General features: G+C 55.3%; 2 protein-coding genes across 5 annotated transcripts in view; both read left to right on the top strand.

Annotated features, from left to right (window-relative positions):
* Window positions 1-5,755, top strand: part of USP48 (ubiquitin specific peptidase 48) — a 68,463-nt gene extending 62,708 nt beyond the window's left edge. For all 3 annotated transcript variants that reach the window (XM_045858903.1, XM_045858902.1, XM_045858904.1), the window contains 4 exons: window positions 382-507; window positions 1,789-1,837; window positions 4,154-4,180; window positions 5,223-5,755. In XM_045858903.1, the coding sequence (XP_045714859.1) occupies window positions 382-507; window positions 1,789-1,837; window positions 4,154-4,180; window positions 5,223-5,245 (225 nt within the window). In that variant the 3' untranslated portion in view covers window positions 5,246-5,755. The remainder of the gene's footprint in view (window positions 1-381; window positions 508-1,788; window positions 1,838-4,153; window positions 4,181-5,222) is intronic.
* A 9,039-nt stretch (window positions 5,756-14,794) lies between these two features.
* The window catches only part of LOC123831736 (RAP1 GTPase activating protein), a 62,764-nt gene continuing 59,705 nt past the window's right edge, over window positions 14,795-17,853 (top strand). The window contains exon 1 of one of the 2 annotated variants that reach the window (XM_045858891.1): window positions 14,795-14,901. The gene's annotated coding sequence lies outside the window, so the exon portion shown is untranslated. The remainder of the gene's footprint in view (window positions 14,902-17,853) is intronic. The other variant, XM_045858892.1, reaches the window with a different exon arrangement.

Here is a 17,853-nt window from a genome sequence, read left to right as displayed (position 1 = left end):
CAGGTGGTCTCACGAAAGAATGTGGACCTGACTTGATTGTTGAAAGGCCGTGGGCATGATGGGAGTGACTGTGGCGCTGGCAGCCAGCCCTGCCCCTGCTCCGTGGGTTTCCCCATGCCTTCCGTGGAGAGGCGATAAGGTGCAGAACTGAAGGACCCGCGGGTATCGCGGTTCCTCCCCCCGACCTCCCGGGGGTGTTCCCAGCTGCATGGGGATTATAGCCTCGGTAGGACTGGAGCAAGTGGGCTGACTGCAAACAGTGGTGTCTTTTGTATCCCAAAGTTCTCTTATTTTCTTTAAGATCCTATGCATTATTTATTCAAATGGGGTATTAAGTCTCAGAATTTTGCTTTGTACAAACTTTCTTTTTTATTGGCACAGATCATGCATGCGTTTTCGGTTGCTCCTTTTGACCAGAATCTGTCGATCGATGGAAAGATTTTAAGTGATGACTGTGCCACCCTCGGCACCCTCGGCGTCATTCCTGAGTCTGTCATTTTGTTGAAGGTACGTGACAGTTCCTCACCTGAGGACTTCTGGGAGGTTCGAGTGCTGCACACCCCCGAGCGAGCTGCGCGCAGTGGTGGTTCCAGTTGCCCCTCGGGGTGTGGTGACGAGTGACTTCCGCGCCGCAGAGACTCAGATGAGGTCACGTTAGGGCTTGTGGGGTTTGTTAGAAATAATAAATCTGGATCGAGCCTCCTCTCTGACTTCTAGGTCTGCAAAATTAACCATGCTTCTTGTACCAGAGCACCCGTCCTTGCCCCTGGGCTCGAAGGCACCATCCAGTCAAGCTGGAAAACAGACAGGCACAAGGCTTGGCCATGGTAGTCGAACAACTTCGGGTTGTATTCATGGTCCAGCGCACAGAAGTTGGCTGTGGGTAGGATGGGTTCAGGACAGGTAGGGGGTGTTTCAGAGAAGAGGGCTTCTGAGAAGTTGTCCAAGAAAGGGGATCCGTGGACCAGCCTCGTTAGCTCGATGGCTCCCACGGCAGAAACACCCCAGCCGCTCCAGCCGCCACTGCGTCAGCAGTCCCGCGCCTGTCAGACGGCAGAATCATGGGATGCGTGCTTTGCACGCCCAGGGGCCTCGGGTCCGGCAACATAAGCTCAGGCCCTGGAGCTGAGGAAGCAGACCCACATCCACCCCGTGTGCACCCCCTCGCCCGCCCCCGACCTCCCCCTCTGTGTACCTTTCACTTGTCTTGGAACTTAGGTTCTGTGGGATTAATTTGAGAATGATTGACTCTTAAGAGGCCTGTCAAAAGTCCTAGAAATGGCCTGTGTTACTGGAGGGTTCATACTCCCCGCGGACAGCCAGACTCTCCTGGTCACTGGCCTCCGCGCTTCCGGCTGAGCCCGCCATAGGCTCGGACTCGGTGTTGGCTTCTGCCCCAAAGAGGATGTGGGTATCTTGTTCTTGGTGGTAAGAGGAACAAAAATGTGTTTTTAACCAAATTGGTATTCTTAGAGGACCAGCCTGACTCTGTATTTCTACCTGGCTCATATTCACTGCCAGCATCCTAACTCACATTAATTACACCAGAGTTTAGCAATCTCAGGGCACATACACATGTCTACGCCTGAAGGTGTTTTAGGAACAGGAGACAGGGTCGCACCGAGTGTGCAGTGTTCTGGGTGACGCGTTGGGGTTTGTGCAGCACCGTAGTCGACTTGGGCCGGACCTCATTGTGACGGAGGCCTCGCCCGCCGCTCCTCCTGGCCCCCCTCTCCTCCCGGGCCCCCTCTCCCGTGTGGTTTTCAGTTGTCTTCCTTTGTCTTCCAGGCTGATGAACCGATTGCAGATTATGCTGCAATGGACGATGTCATGCAAGGTAAAGATGAATGTATTTTAGGAATTTGTTGATTAATTTGTGAGAAGAAAGTGGAATTATAGATATTGAAGCTTTCGTCTGTGATACTTTTAACCTTAAAAAAAGATTCTACATGTTGTTATAAGGTAGAATCTCAAATTTATCGAATAAGATCAATTTGGAAAATGGAAAGCATAGAGAAGAGTAGTAATTATTTAGCTGACTTGGGAAAAAAAAAGAACCAACAAATAAGTGTAAACCTACAGATGGAAGAGGCCAGGAAGAAGCAAAGCTGAATCGCAGAGCCTCGGACAGACACACAGGGATGGGGGGCCCAGGTACCTTTGAGAATCAGTTAGAGATCTCGCTGCCCCCCAGGCCCTCACGGCCCCTTCCTTCACATCCGTGTCACTGCCTCAGGTGGGCAGCTGGGGTCTGTGGCTCAGCTCAGCGAAGAAACTGAGAGGTGAGGTCAAGGCCTGTTACATACCAGATGCGGAGACCACCCCTCGCCCTTGGTTGAAATGCTGGCGGCCCATCTCTCCTAACTCCACACGGGAGGGAGAAGATTTTTACTCTGGGGAAACTGGTCAAGAAAATAGCCAACAAATGTAAAAAAAACAAAGTGGTTTGGCCCTGGCCGGGTGGCTCAGTTAGTTAGAGAGTTGTCCCGGTACACCAAGGTTGAGATTCTACCCCTGGTCTGAGTGCATACAAGAAGCACCCAGTGAGTGCATCAATAAGTGGAAAGACAAATTGATGTTTCTCTCCCCCCCGCCCTTAAAAAGCAATTAAAGAAAAAGAAAGTGGTTCATCTCCCAGGGAACCTTAATGAAGCCCACCAGTGCCCCCTGGACAGAGTTCTCAGGCATCTTTTTAGTGAGTCACGCTTAACCAGGCACAGGTGGGCAGCCAGCGCCCACCAGACAGTTGAGGAATGCGAGCAGGGAACCGAAAGATGTCAGTCAACAGCCTGACAACAAGGAACCCAGAGGCAGTGGATGGTGCAGGGTGCAAAAGAAAGCTCACAAGTTAACTGTGAATAATACAGAAAGAGCACGCAATAGCTAGGGCCTATGTAAAAGCATTCAGAGAACAGAAAAAAGTTCACGAAATTAAAAACGCACCCCGGGCTCGGTGCAGTAAGTGAAACTGGGGGTGAGAGGGCTCTGAAAGTGCCTAGAGATGGCCAGTGGCCGTGGAGGGAGGGCAAGCCCGTCACAGTCATGGGCGGAGGAGTCGAGAAAGACAAGCCGGTGGAGCTGCCCACAGGCTTCTGAGGAAGCGGGTTCCGGTCTAGGAATCTGGGACCAGACGGGCTTCGTGCTGCCCTCACACCTGATGGCTCTTGGGACACATAAAAAACTTCTCCCCTGGTACCGTTTGCCAAAATACTATGGGAGGGTGTACTCTTGAACAAGAGGGTGACTTGAGAAAGAAATCAGTGGAACCAGAAAACAGTGATGACCTAGGAAATGGCGCCCTAGGGGAAGGGGAAGGAAACTCAGAACAGCAGCCCTGCGGCAGGAAGGGAGCAGGCAGGGAGCTCCGCCCTGGTCCCAATCGCAGCGGTGGTCTGCGGGCTCTGGGGAAGGGTGTCCGCAGGCAAGAGTGGATGTGGTAGATGGCCGTCTTGGGGTGTACGGGTCTTGAGGGGTTTACTGGAGTTGGAAATGGTACAGGGAAAACAAAACATGTAAATAACTCATCATTACCAACCCAGAAAAAGGAAGAAGTCGTCATACCAAACAAGCAGCACAGCCCCAGTGTACCGAGGGGTTCAGCGGGGAGCAGGGTTACGGAGTTAGAATAACGTGAACGCCAGTGAGGTGCTCGACAGCAGAGGGTCGCGGTGCTGCAGGGTGGGCAGCTGGTGCCTCCTGGAGGAAGTTGTTAGACATTATGTAGAACTATGAAACAGTAATGGAAGCATGCTGTTTTTAAATAAAGAGGTTAAATGCCATAAGAAATGGCCACAGGAGTCAACAGTGGCTCCTTCTGGGGTGGGGGGTGGAAGGGGGATAGGGAGAGACCCGTGCCAGAGGGCAGGCCGTGTGGTTCTCCCCAGACCTCCCCGGGGCCACGCGGAATGTTGGCCCCAGGTGTCACAGCCCTTGTTTGCGGGCGTTTGATGTCTTAAGTGATGCATGGATATAACTTGGGTAAAAATAAAAAACAAAGAATGTCATCTGATTGTCATCATCCATAACTTTAAAAGTAATCATTATGGCTGAGTAAGGTAATTAAAAGTTACTTTAAGTTTCTCATGTTTAGGCATGGAAGCGATCTTATTACTCTCTGTCATGACAATCTTTTCAATTTTGAATTTTTCCCCAGTGTGTATGCCGGAAGAAGGGTTTAAAGGTAAGTTACATTTGTCATGTTTTGCTCACGAATGTCAGAGCCATGCTGTCACTTTCTATTAAAATGAAGGCTATAATTTGATTTTAAAATTTAATTCAGTCTGAGTCTCATGATTGAAATTAATTTTAGTTAGATGCATTTTTTGATTCAGGCTTCTTCATTATCTCTCTCCGCACTCAGGCCGGGGCGGGGGGGGGGGGGCTGTGTGTGTGGAGCGTCTCCTGCCAGACGTCCGCCCCGCTTCCTCCTCCTCGTTTCAGGGGGTGCTGGGGGTTAGCCAGTGGCATTTCGAGGTTTCCATTTAACCTTTTTCCAGTTCACCCTGTCAGTCCCGCCTTACAGCAAAACCATTTGTGTGTGACTGATAAGAACTGGAGGAGAGGAACCTGCTGACTTATACCAAGTTGGGTGAAAAGGTCTCGTTTATCCATGGAGAATTAAGGCATTTCTCGGATTATCACTCCAGACGGAGGCGCGGCGGTGCCCCGCACTGCGTCGTGCCGCTGTGGTTGCACACAGCAGTGATACCCGGGAGTCCACCAAACTCAGACCTTGGGCATGTGCAGGCTTAGCCGCTGTGGTTGTTTGCGGCCCACTCCCGAGGTCCGTGGCAGGGTGTGATTTTGCCCAGGAGTGAGTTTGAATCAAATGTCAGGGGTTCTTTGCTAAAGGAAATGAGTGAACAAAGCTACTGGCCTATAGACTACAAAGAAACTCCTGATGTGGTTAAAACAAAGCAAAGCAAAGCAAAGCAAAAAAAATTTTTTTTATGAAAAATGGCCATCAAATGAAAGTGTCGGTAAAATCTGATTCACTGTGTGACCACCACGGATAAGAAGTCCCTGGCTTCCGGCCGGAATGGGGCTCAGTTGAGAGCCCCAAAAGAGCCGATGCTGTTTTCTTACCCTTCAGTGTCGGGGGGCTGCCGTGCTCTTATGTTAAGTTGGACATCCCTGCCGGTGGTGCGCTCTTGACGAATGGGGTACATGAATCCATAACTTTTGGTTCACAGCTGTTCCTCCACGTGTGTTTCTTTCCCCAGGTACCGGTCTCCTTGGACATTAATCTTCAGAACACTTGCTGACCGCCAAGTAGTGACCAGAAGGGAAGAGGAGTTTGACATGTTAGGGCATTAAAGAAAAGCTGGATTTAAGAATGAAATCATTACGTGCTCTTCCAAAACCATTCAGCAGTGACTGTCCCAAATGCCTTATGTCAAATAAAGCAGATTGCACTGAAGGACACCAGACTTGAAGGAAATGTTTCAGATTTTCTATTTAAGGGGCGGGGTGGTGGGGGAAAGGGCAAATAAAGATCGAACAAGTTTAGTAGCAGTAACAGTAAATCATGTTTACATATGAGATTTATAGTCCCCGGAGGGAATCAAGTTCTGTTCTATTTCCTTGCTCGAGTTTCCTGTCAGACGCATTGGTCCATGAGGGCTTTGTATCACGGTAGATGGGACGACATTCTGCTCTGAACTAAAAGTAACTCTTTAGAGACATAACCTGCTTACCAATACCTGTCTTTGATTCATATTTTCCTTTCAATAAAGCATGAAAGTGAAGAACTTGCCATCATTGTGGAAAAGTGTCTTCAGCGTAGACTCCTGTCCGTGTCGGCCGCAGCGGGCCCGCCTCGCGCACGGCCCGGCGGCCCGCCTCCCGGTGTCGGGTACGGGAGGGGGCACCCGTGTTTGCGCGCCAGCATTTCGGGGAGGGATGGCGAGTGTGTACTGCGTGTGATAGCATCTCCCTCTGGTCTGCTGTTAATCAGAAGTGGGGGCCCAACACTCCTGGCCCCTTTGAAAAGCCCCACTGCCCTAGAGGAGCCGAGCGGGCCGGAGCTCACGGGGTCGGCGCGAGGCTTTGGTGAGACGTCTTCCAGGCCCGCCCTTCTCGCACCTCCCTTCTCTTTTGGAAAGCCTTCATCCGAAATGGCCGGAAAGGATCTTTCACATCACTTTGTTTGAAAAAGAAAAAAAAGTATATGGGTGGGGTGCTCCATATTATCTAATCCAGGGTTATTGTTATTAGCAACATACAACCAAAGCAATATTCCTAAGAATATTGAAGGACTTTGTCGATGTAACTTAGACCGAAGTTGGCTTCACTGTGTTCTCTGTTGACTCTGCACGTGGGGCTTGGGGCAGAGCTGCTGATGCGGGCGTCTCTCTCGTGCTAACACTTCTTTCAGCCGTGGGTCTGCACTAGGTTTCCCATGTCCCCTTTTCTGAGGATTTAAGGTCAAATAGTGGGAGGGGGGGCTTCAGTTGCAGGGTCCGTAACCTTGGCAGCATCTCTGTGGGTGGAGCTTTTTATCAGAAGAATTATGGCTCTTTGGTGAAATTATAACTTCTTGTGTTTCTCCTCGGTGTTTGCAGTGTCTTCCCTCTTGTGCCCTGCGGACCTGGGGTTCATGAGCCTGTGGGGCGGGGCTGCACATGGGACCCTCGGAACCACCGTAGGCACCGGGGTACTGGGCAGGGGTTTGCTACAAAGAAATGAAGCTGGGGCATAAAAGTAATTAAAAAAGCAAACTTACCTGGCTGGCGTAGCTCAGTGGATTGAGTGCCGGCTGTGACCCAGGCAACTGCAATTCCCAGTCAGGGCACATGCCTGGGTTGCAGGCCACGACCCCCAGCAACCACACATTGATGTTTCTCTCCCTCTCTCTCTCTCTCTCTCTCTCCCCTCTCTAAAAATAAATAAAATCTTAAAAAGATCATTTAGGTGTTAGAAAATTAAAATTATTTTTTTAAAAAAGCAATTTAGTGTCCCAGGTTCGATTCCCAGCCAGGGTACATTCCTGGGTTGCAGGCCATAACCCCCAGCAACCGCACATTGATGTTTCTCTCTCTCTCTCTCTCTCTCTCTCCCCCTTCCTTCCCTCCCTCCCTAAAAATAAATAAATAAAATCTTTAAAAAAAAATAAAATAAAAAAGCAATTTACTCTCCCAAGGTAAAGATGGATGTGAGGTGGTTAGAGGCCAGAGGCGCCAGCTGCCTTTTCCCTGCTGAGCAGCTGTTTGGCCAGAGGAGGTTATTCTGGGGGTTAGCATCAACCTGGCAGGAGCCTCCAGAAACCTGCTCTGTTTCTCCCAATCTGCAGTTAATAGCAGTTTTTCAATTTGTTACTTCAGTCTTTTCCTCATGCAATGGCACAAAATAGTGGCCTTATGTATGTCTGCCAGGCGAATAACGCAGTCTCGGCCCTGACTCCTTCATTAACACTGCCCTGGGTGGGCGGGGGTCCCAGAGTGAGCAGGTGATGCCCCACAAGTCTGTCCCCAGGGCCCTGGCAGTAGTCTTCCTCCTGCCCCGGCAGCTTACCCAGGTTCTACCAGTGCTGCTCAGAGCGGGGCTGTGGCCCCTTAGCACCAGCAGCACCCCAGATCTTTGTTACAAGTGCAGGATCCCGGGCCGAGACCCACTGACCTGCAATCTGCACCCACAGGCCGCTGTCCTGTGCTCTGTGAGTGCAGAAGCCTTGGGCCGGGACCTCACCACTTTGTACAGGGAAAACAGGTATAAGCTGTAACCTAAAACCCGATTCTGGCTGGGTCTGTGTTTACAAATAGATGGAGACCAATTGGGTGTGACCACATTGCAGAGCAGAGACTCTTTCCACTGGGGTTTTTAATGTGCTTGTGCGCTTTTCTTTACATCAGATGGTCTTCTGTAGAAGGCGTTACAAAGCCCAAGGGCCTCCCTGCTCTTGTTTTGACCACTCCTGGATCCCAGACTAAGGTGGACAGCACCTGCTGGCACAGAGCGTGCCATTGCCTGGAAGTTAGGTTGCCATTTGGACACCTTCGTTCCTTGGGGGAATGAGCCGCTTTCTGTGTGCTGATGAACTCTGTTTAGAATTACTGTTCTCTTCCTGCCAAATTAAAAAGAAATGTTTCCTATTATTTCTGTGGAGTCATAACCCAGAGCGAATTTTTGGTCACTTTACATGTCCAGTTGGTTAGCCTGTGCAGCCAGACCCTGGTTAATATTTGAAGCTGATGCCGGGATTGAGTGACCTGTTTTAAATACCCCAGGGATGATTTATTGCTGATTTAACCGCTGAAGTGAAATGAGCACTAAAGCCTGTCTTTCCTGCTGCAGAATCACGCCGGAGTCCCACCCTTTCCCGCTGGCGGTTTCGTGCTCGGCTTGTTCAGTGTTACAGGGGACCGCGCGCAGAGTTCAGCCGGCGGAACAGCCGGCGCTTCCACTGTAAAAAGAGGCTTACCCTGTGCATCCTCTACCCCCCTGACCCCTCCCCACAAGGCGCAGGGTTTTGTCAGCAGCTGCACTTCCAACCTGCAAACCCTAGATAGTGTATAGATACCAGTATTAGCTGGGGGGATTTATCAACATTGGAATCCTTTTTTTATTAAAATATAAATTAGAAACACCTTTAAAACACCGCCACTTGAACAGATATTTCACTGAGCAAACAGCTTTGTGCTCAGTCCTGTGTGCCAGGGAAAGTCCAGTGGGGAGACAGGAAATGACGCCCCCCGCCTTCCACATCCCCAGCCTTTGTGGGGGGCTTCAAGTCTGGCTTCTCAGTACAGTAGGCTAAGGAGGTTACTCGCTGTTGAGAGAGCACACACTTGTGGAGGCAAGTGTTGAAAGGATGAGTGTGAGACGTTGGGTCACCTGTGCTCCAGACACTTGCACCACTTACCTGGTAACCGAGGGAAGTTGCTCTGCTGTGTCTCGGTTCCCTTATCTCACAGAACAAGGCAACGTTTGCCACCTTGTTTCCCTCCCACACCGAGGTCAAGCAGTGGTATTTGGGGGTAAAATACTTGGTGTTACTCTTTGTCATTAAATCCTAGCCTTGGTGGGGAAGGGCTGCGGAGTCCTCTCTGCAAGTCTCCAAAAACAAGGACCAAAGTGAAGCTGCCCGGAGCTCCTTCCCCGGGTTCCGAACCACCTTGTGCCTGGAGCCCCTGGAGCTCTCGTGACGACTGGAAGGGTGTGTGATCCTCCTGCTCAGGCGTAAATCCTCCTTCGGCCCGTGAGGAAAACGAAGCGGCCAACCCTAAGCCTCCGTGACTCAGTCTGTTGGCAGGGTCATGTTGAGAAGGGTACTCAGAACACATTTATTTAGAGTATGTGCGGAAGATTTGCATCTCTGTGATGGGCAGGTCCTGCCCCAGAGGGGCAGCTTCCCGGGTGTCGACCCTCATTGCCAAGAGCATCAGGAGCAGGTGCTGTGAGCCTTGGAGACAGGGCTGGGCAGGCCCCGGGCAGCGCCGAGGAATGCAGGAGCCTGGCCAGCGCTGATCGTCTCCTTTCTGACCTGAGAATCATGCTTTTCATTCTTTATTTACCTCGTGAGCCATAGTGAGTAATGCTGTTCGGGAGAAAGCACATAGCCCCAGCCAGGTAGCTTAGTTGGTTAGAGCTACCAATATTCCTCCCAAGGTTGCAGGTTTGATCCCTGATGGGGGAACATGCACAAGTGAAGTGACAAATGCATAAGAAAGTAGAACAAGAAGTCAGTCTCTGCCCTGGCTGGCGTAGCTCAGTGGATTGAGAGCGGGCTGTGAACCAAAGTGTTGCAGGTTCGATTCCCAGTCAGGGTACATGCCTGGGTTGCAGGCATGATCCCCAGCAACCGCACATTGATGTCTCTCTCTCTGTTTCTCCATCCCTTCCCTCTCTAAAAATAAATAAATAAAATCCTTAAAAAAAAAAAGTCAATCTCTCTCTCAGATCAACCTAAGAAAAATACAGTTCACAGAGCAAGTATTTCTTGTACTTTCTTCTCCCCAACAAGTAAACAATGGGACATTTAACATTTTTGTCAAACTGATACAGCATACTGCTAACCCTGCCACATTCACCGCTTTTTTTACATGCGTGTTTCAGACAAGTTGGTTGTGTTTCTTTGGGTGGTGAGATTGAAGTGTCTTTTCTGAGCCTCATCAAAGTGTTGGGGAGAAGGAGGGTGCAGAGTTCGTCCTGCGACTTGCCAAGCAGGTGTATGTGCCCCCAGCAGAAGCAAGACCGGGATCCATGAAGAAGTGGGTCCTGTTGCCAAATGGCCACGATCCCACAAGCACCAGTGACATGCCGGTCTTCCCATACAGTTGTCACACTTTCCCGTTCACGAGGCCACCCGAATCCCCCACGAAGACTGCTGTAAGAGCTTGTCCGACATAATTACCGTATCAGTCTGGAATAGAGGGCACCGTCTGTTTCCCCCACCACCGTGCTTAAAGCAACAAGGAGAAAAAAACACCCTGCTTTCAAGGACTTGGCTAAGGCTGGAGAGGGCCAGGCCCTTTGAAGTGAAATTGCTCTCGGTCAGGAAGGGAGCCAGCCTCCTAACAGCAGCTGGAATGGCAGCTTGAATTCCAGATCTGTTAGTGCTGCCAGGCAGGCCGGCCCTGGGCCACAGGAAGTGGGGGACACACCCCAGGGGAGACAGAAGGCCTAGGCTTTCTGTCCAGGGTTGAGTCAGGGCCAGCTGGCACACTGACTGGCCTTTGCACACTCGTATCTCGGTCCCCGCTTCCCCTGCAGTGTGCTCTGCTGTGTTTGTGTTCGTAACCTAGGGAACGCCGAGCTGCTACCCGCGCTTTAGGATCCTGGACAAGTGTGTTTCCCTCTGAGGCCCCGTCAGCGTTCTCTGAAAGGAAGTCGGACGTGTGGAAGTTGTCAAACACGTACTGGGTGGGAGGGGACGGCGGGGCCTCGTCTCTGCTCCACCCCCACACCCACCCACTCCCTGGGAGCTCCGGGGGGTGCGTTTGGAACACCGCCCAACTGGCCTGCCTCGAAGGGCTTCTCTCGTTTTGTCATCAGCCTGCGAGTCTCGTCTGAGGTTGGGTTACGCCTGGCGTTTTTGCTGCCTCTTCTCCCATCTGGAGCGTGCACTGACTCTCTGGGCGAGAGACTCCAAGCTGTGCTAGACTGTCTAGAATTCTGGGACTAGCGTGAATTGTTTACATTTTGTCTTTCTGGGAGCCAGAGTTAGGGCTGGGCTGCATCTCAGGTCTGCACCTAAAACCACTCTGATCCCAGAAGCAAATCGACCTGATGGGTATCAGCCTGTTCTAGCTCCCGAGGGCAGGGGCTCCGCCATCTCGTGCCTCCCTGCATCCCACCGAGAGCTGCATGGTAGGTATGTCCTCCGCAAGGAAAATGAATGCACACTTCAGGGTCCACGGGACGCTCCTTTTTCTGTGACAGCAGGACCTCTCCGGGAGACAGCTTCTGGTACTTCGGTAGAGCCAGAGCTGGCCCCGCCTTTAGGGATTTCACCTTCATGATCCAGACCTCTGTGGTCCAAGAGTGGGTCCCCCGGGGCCGCATCCCCTGTTGTGCCTTTGGCATCAGCAGGGCAGCCTCCCACCCAGACACTGAGGGCCCGGGTCCTTCCCTGAGGGCCGTGCCCCGGTCCCCACCCCCCACTCCTCCTCCTCCCTGTCTGATGCTCCCTGGAATGACACTGTCTTCTTCCCCCAGTCACTCCTGCAGAAAACCACCCCCCCACCCACAACGCTCACACCAGTCCTTCCCAGACCTTATTACCGCACACACAACACAACTTGGGGTCCCCCTGCTTTTGAGTTTTCTCCCCTTGCTTCTCCTGCTGGGCAGTCTCTAGCCTCGTCTTTCTCCCCTTGGATCCTGCCAGGGAGGGGTGGGTGCCCAGAGGAGAGTTATTTCCAAGAAGCATCACTGCCGTTGTACACCCGCACCGTGCGTTGTTCCCAGTTCCTGGAGCCACGCGCACCTTCATTCTCCAGCCTCCGTAGATGGCAGGTGTTTGGAAGCCAGCTTTCATTTCTCAGTGGCGGGGCGGGGGCGGGGGATAGCAGGGCCAGTGGCGAGGGCGCAACATATTAAGTGAGAAGGAAACGGCGTGTGCTTGGAGGCAGCCATGCGTGAGTGGTCAGTCCTGAGTAGTTTGGATTGAAATAGGGCAGGGAAAGCAGAGCTGCGGGGCCTGCGTCCAACCCTCCCTTCGGTACCCGGGCCCCACGCCAGGCTCTGTGCCCAGCCCCCTGCAGCACAGCACGTGTTGCCTTCTCCCCAGGGCCCCTGACAGTCTCAGAAGGTGCCCCCCCGCCCCCCCCTTGCCCCAGGACAGGCTAGAGATTATAAGGCTCTTGCACTGAGGTTTTCTGTAAAGAGGAAAATGCTGTAATTGAAAAGCTCCTTGATTATAAAGAAGAAATCAAGAGGCCTGGCACAGAAGACCTTTCGTTCTTCGGCCTACTCAGCCAGGGCGGGCACGTTTTGTCCCTGGTCCCTGGGTGCCCACAGGACCTTAGACTCTTGGGAGTCCTGGAGTCTGCCGGGTCCAGACCCGGAAAGGTCACGGCTGCAACGCCTCCCCGAGTGCATTTGCTCTTCGCCGCTGTCTGCACCCGAGCTCCCGCTCAGGTGGGGTGCCTTTGTCTGCGCTGGCAGTCTGGGATGGTACCATCAGCGTGGCCGTCCTGGCCAGAGTGGGGGGTTCACTGTCTCTTTGTCTCGGCATGGACGGGGAGAAGCAGGAAGAGGCCCTTGGTCAGAATTAAGGATCCATCCGGCCAAGCAGACGAAAAAAAGCCACGAGATGGACAGAGATATGCTTCCGAGGACCCTGGAATGTGCATGCCCTTCCGGAGACGTGTGCGCCCAGCCCTGCTGTGGGCAAGCCAGCCTAGCCCCGGGAGGTCCCCAGCACCCTGTGGAGCCTACACGGCTGCGGCGATTCCTACGCCACGAAATCCCTTCTGCTCTGTCTCCAGAAGTGCCTCGGCCACGCACGTTCAACTTCCTCCCTCTCGTTACCACTTCAGGCCAACTCAGTAGCCGGGGTGCACACTGAGAAGGGCCGGGGATCCAGGCTGGGCCCGCCTGCTAGGCGGGAAGCGAAAGGGCTCCCGGGGGTGGTCGTAGTGGGGTGGGCCCAGAGTTAGCAGGAGATGCTCCAGGAGTCTGTCCTTGGAGCTGCTGAGCAGTCACCTCCCTCCTGCCCTGAACTTAACCTCGTTCTACCAGGACCACTCAGAATGTCTGTGGCCCCACAGCACCAGCAACCCTGCAAAGCTTTCTTAGAAATGCGGGGACTCTGGCCCCAGGCCCACTGATTCAGGACTTCCATTGGGATCAGGGCACTCCTGGAAGCCCGAGAAGCCCTGGGCGGGGCCTCTTCCTCACCCACAGCTGGCGGGAGCTTGCCCGGGGGAGAGCTTGACAGAGAAGGGCTGGAAAGTCAGTGCCCAATCCCACACCCTTCCTGCCTTTTCACATTTGCTGGGTTTGGGATGAGAGTGAGGCCCGTCCGTCCGGCTAGTCCCTTAATTCTAATCTCCCGGCTGGGGTGAGATTCCTGGTGCCGGGGACAGCTCCTTGGGACGGAACACGCGGGCCTGCGTGTCTCAGATCTTCAGGAGGCTGATGTCAGGGCTGCTGGAGGCCCCACATCCTCTCCTTAATGAAATGCAGCCCCAGGGCGGCTGGGAAAATAGAGGGGGAGGCGGAACTGGCAGTGGCTTGTTAAGCACACAGCAGGTGTTCAATAAATACGCTGAATAAATGAACACAACACTGAGTCCTCCCTGAATCCTACCTGTGAGGGGGGGCCTCTTGGACGGGCTGACCTCAGAGGGTCCTGTCTGCTCGACCTACTAAGCGTATAAGGTGAATGAAATGGAAGTTTGTCTCTACCGCTTTTTGGCCTCAGTTTCCCCAGTTATGAGCAAGGGAGTGAGGTCCAGAGGTCTCCAAGACCCCCTCTGACAATGTTCTGTATGACTTGGGCCTGTTCTTGGGGCCACCAAGCATACCCTCACCCCTTGTCCCCCCACAGCTCTGACCTTGTGGACACACTGCCTGTTTCCTTGGTTCATTTTGGGTTGCCCTTGGAGAGAAGCCCCGCGGAGACCAGGGAGGGGTGGAAAGCGGGGGTCGGGGGGGGTGGGGAGCGGGGGCCCAGGAGCCACAAGTGTCAGCTGCGCTGCTACTGCTGCTCGCTTGCATATGACCTCGGTCAAATCTCTTCCCCTCTGTGGCCTCAGGCGTCAGGCTAAGGGGATCTCTGTGACCCCTCCTGCTTGATTTTCAACTCCTGTCCTGACCCCACCTTCCCCCTCTGCTCCGTTTCCGGTTAGATCGGGAGTGGGGAGCTAGTCGCCCTGTCCAGGGATCAGGTCTGCGAGCCGATCACCGCAGGGGAGTGTCACCAAGCGCAGGGGCACAGCCTCCACACACCCGGCTAACCCCGCGCGCCTTGTGCTTCCTCCCGGTCCCTGCAGACACTCGGAGCCCACTGGGGCCTAGGGCGCCTAGCCTACCTTTCCCGTCGCCCCTGCTCGCCCCAGTTTTCCCCCTCCCCTTGGAGCACGGGCTGGGCTGCCGCGGTCTCGCCGGCGCCCTGCCCCAGTCTAGCCGTGTCACCTTGAGCTAGTCCTTGTCCTCTCTGGTTCTCAGTTTCCCCACCTGTAAGATGGGGGCCCAGAGCGCCCGCCCCCGGGACCTGTTGTGAGCCGCGGCGGCCGCGCGGCGGGCGGCAGGGTGGGGGCCTCGGCTCCCGCGCCCGCGGCTCCAGCTCCGCAGTGAGGGGGGAGCGGCGCGGGGCGGGAGCGCTCGGCGGTCACGTGACGCCCCCTCCCCGATCTGCGGCGGCGGCGGACGCGGAGCCGCGTCTGAGCAGAGCTGCAGCGGCTGCCGCGGGCACCGGAGCGCCGAGCCCAGGACGCCCCTGGCCCAGGCCCGCGGGTGAGTCCGTCCCGCCGGGGCGCGGCCCTGGGAAGAGGAAGGCATGGAGGTGCTCTGGACTCCCCACGGCCCGCAGCAGGGACCTCGCACCGGCGGGCGCGGGGGGGAACGGGCGGGACCGGGTCCTGGGGGTGTGCAGAGGGGGGTGCAGGGTCCGCTTGGCCGCGGCTGGAGGCGGGGAGCAAGGAGCCAGGCCGGGGCTGAGCCGGCCAAACCCCCTCCCCCCGCCTACGGGGGTGGGGCCAGGCCCAGCTGAGGGGCCTCGGGTCCCACCCCCCTGGGGTGGGGTCGAGGGGGTACAGCCTCTGCTCCACCCGAGGAGGGGGCGCCTGGGGTTCAGAGTACAGACGCGGAGAAGGGAGAGAAGGAAGAGGAGAAGGAAGTGGGCGCGTTCCCTCGATCTCTCAGGAGCGGCCTTAACATCCCCAGAAGGGGGCGCACGGGTTCTCAGAGGAGGGAAGTGGGGGGTCCACAGGTCCAACGACCCTGAGTTGGGAGGGTGGTGATGTCCTTGCTTCCGCGGGGACGGAGCGCGTTTCCCCCTCCCCCTGTCCGTGACCCGCCGCGGAGCAGGGCACACGCGTCACGCAGTCGGGCGCCCCCTCGTCGCTTCCCGTGGTTCCGCAGGATCTGAAGACTCGATGGGAATCCACAGGGCGGTCCCCGCGCCCCGCAGACGCTCTGGTGCCAGGCGTGGGGCACCTGGGCTTGGGAAAGATACCCTGTGTGTCCTCACGCACGCACACACGCTTGCACACACTACCCCAGTAGGTGAGCGCCCTCCTCCATGGTCATCAGACCCTGACCTGTGCTTGACCCCCAGATTCTTGTCTGGAGTGGACCGAAGGAGGACGGACACCCCAGCCCTCACACATGGCACATTGGCATCATTCTCCTCCCTCACCAAAGTCAGAGGCCGGCAGGAGGGGGCACTGAGAGAAGCTGGGTCAGGGCATAGCAGGAGAGCAAGGCAGAGGGGAAATGAAGTAAGAAGGTATCATTTCCTCCTAGAAGAGAGCTGGGTGGGGGCTCCCAGCCCACCCTGCTCCTCCTTCCCAGGCTGTTTGAGGGACGAAACTGGAGGATGGGGGACGACCCTGAGTTTTCTAACGAATGGGGAGGAACTCAGTCAGAGGTACCCCTGAAGGGCCACTGGGCCTGGCGCAGCAGCTAAGGGCAGCAGCTGAGTTGGGGGGGGGGTTGTGCCCAGCTGGTCCCAGGGATCCCCATTCTCTATCCAGGACCTCAGCCTTGCTCTGAGACCCCTGGCGGTTGAAGGGTCTAGGGAAGGGGATGGGACAACTTAATGGCCTTGGAAAGAATTTCAGGGTAATGATTAATCCTCAAGTGGTGTGAGCTCCTTCCCCATCCACAACAGCGTTTCAAGGCAGGGACCGAGGTCTCCATCGCACAGATAAGGAAACTGCAGCTCCAAGAGGCTAAATGAGCTGCCCAAGGTCACAGAGCTGCCTTATGCCTGGGCCAGGATCCGTGTTCTGACTCCTGATCCGTGCAAATCTCCACAGTGGTGGGCTAGAGGAAGGGTCGGGGACGGATGGAGTGGCCCAAGTGGACCTGCCCCCCCACCCCGTGCTGTCTGGGTGCATCTGGGTGGTAGTGGAGAAGCTGGCTCAGGTTGAGGAGAACCCCGCCATCTTCTTCAGGGTCCAGAACTCAGACCTTCTCCCCGTCTGAGAACCCCGTGCTCACTCTGTCACCCCTTCTCAAAGCTATGACAGTGTTCTCACCCTGCATCTTTCCAGCTCACAGCCTTCCTTGGGCAGAGCTGTCTTCTCTCTGCCCCAGGGTGTCTCCCTGGCAGGGGTCTCAGGAGGTCTCTGCCCTGGCTCTAAAAACCTAGCCGCCCCCAGGGGACAAGAGGATTCTTCCTTTGGCCCCAGAGGGTCTTCTGTTGGCTTGAGAATCTCTGCTGCTTGGGCCTGAGCCCCCCAGCGGGGTCTGCACAGGCCTGGGGTTAGGGAGCCCTGAGACCCTGCTCCACACCTCCCTGTCACCAGGCCCTGCCCCCTTCCTGGCTGTCACGTTCCTGAGCCTAGAGGTCCTTTGAGGGTTCCTGGGACAGGTCTGTTTTCTTCGTCACCTGCCCGTCTGTGGCCTTTGTCCTGGCTGGCAGAGGCTGTGGAGCAGCCACACACGCTGTGCAAACACCAAGACCCGTGCACAGCCAGACACAGACGCAAACAGGGTTTGGCTCACAAGTGTCCCGAGACCCAGACACAGGAACCCAGGGCACGCCCAGGTCAAGACCCCAGCCTCCGACTGAGCAACACTGCAAACACTGAGACACGCCATCCAGACGTGTGCGCACAGATTGGAGGTGCGTGTCTGCGTGAAAAGCTTCCTCCAAAGCCCTTGTCCGGCTGGTGTCCACTCCCATTGTCTCCTCCAGGGCGCACGTGGTGCCCACACATGCAGGAGGAGCCCAGGAGGTCCCATGCTCCTCCTAAAGATGAGCGTGGCGCGTAGGCGCGTGCACCCACCCCACCCAGGCCACCGCAGGTGCACATACCCCGCATTGCATCAGCTTCCTGCGTGTGGGACGTGAACTCCTCATCACCCCGGGAGGGGGTGGCAGAGGCCCCTCGGAGTGCCCCCAGAGAAACCTCACCTTCTTCCCTCTTTTCTGCCTCATGTGAACCCAGCTTGGCTAAGAATACTGGGAGATTGCCTGGTGTGTTCCCGTTAGTGGACCCGCCTCTCCTTTGCCCGCCCCCCATGCACACCCATACCTGCCAGGTTGCCAGAGGAGCCTCTTCCCCCCCCCCAGACCCCCCCTTGGCTGCCCCTGCAGTACTGCTCCACAGGCCCCTCCCAAGACAGAATGCTCTCAGCCCAGGCTCAAGCAGCCCTGGGGTTTCATTTCCTTTGCCACTTTTGCCAGGAGGCCTTGCCAAGCCCTGGTTTCTGCGTTGCCCTCTCAGCAAGGCTAGG

This window comes from Phyllostomus hastatus, unplaced genomic scaffold, assembly GCF_019186645.2.
Source record: "Phyllostomus hastatus isolate PE091 unplaced genomic scaffold, TTU_PhHast_1.1 phas_scaffold_182, whole genome shotgun sequence".
In the NCBI taxonomy this organism is placed as follows: Eukaryota; Metazoa; Chordata; class Mammalia; order Chiroptera; family Phyllostomidae; genus Phyllostomus; species Phyllostomus hastatus.
This window is presented reverse-complemented; position numbering and strand designations above follow the sequence as displayed.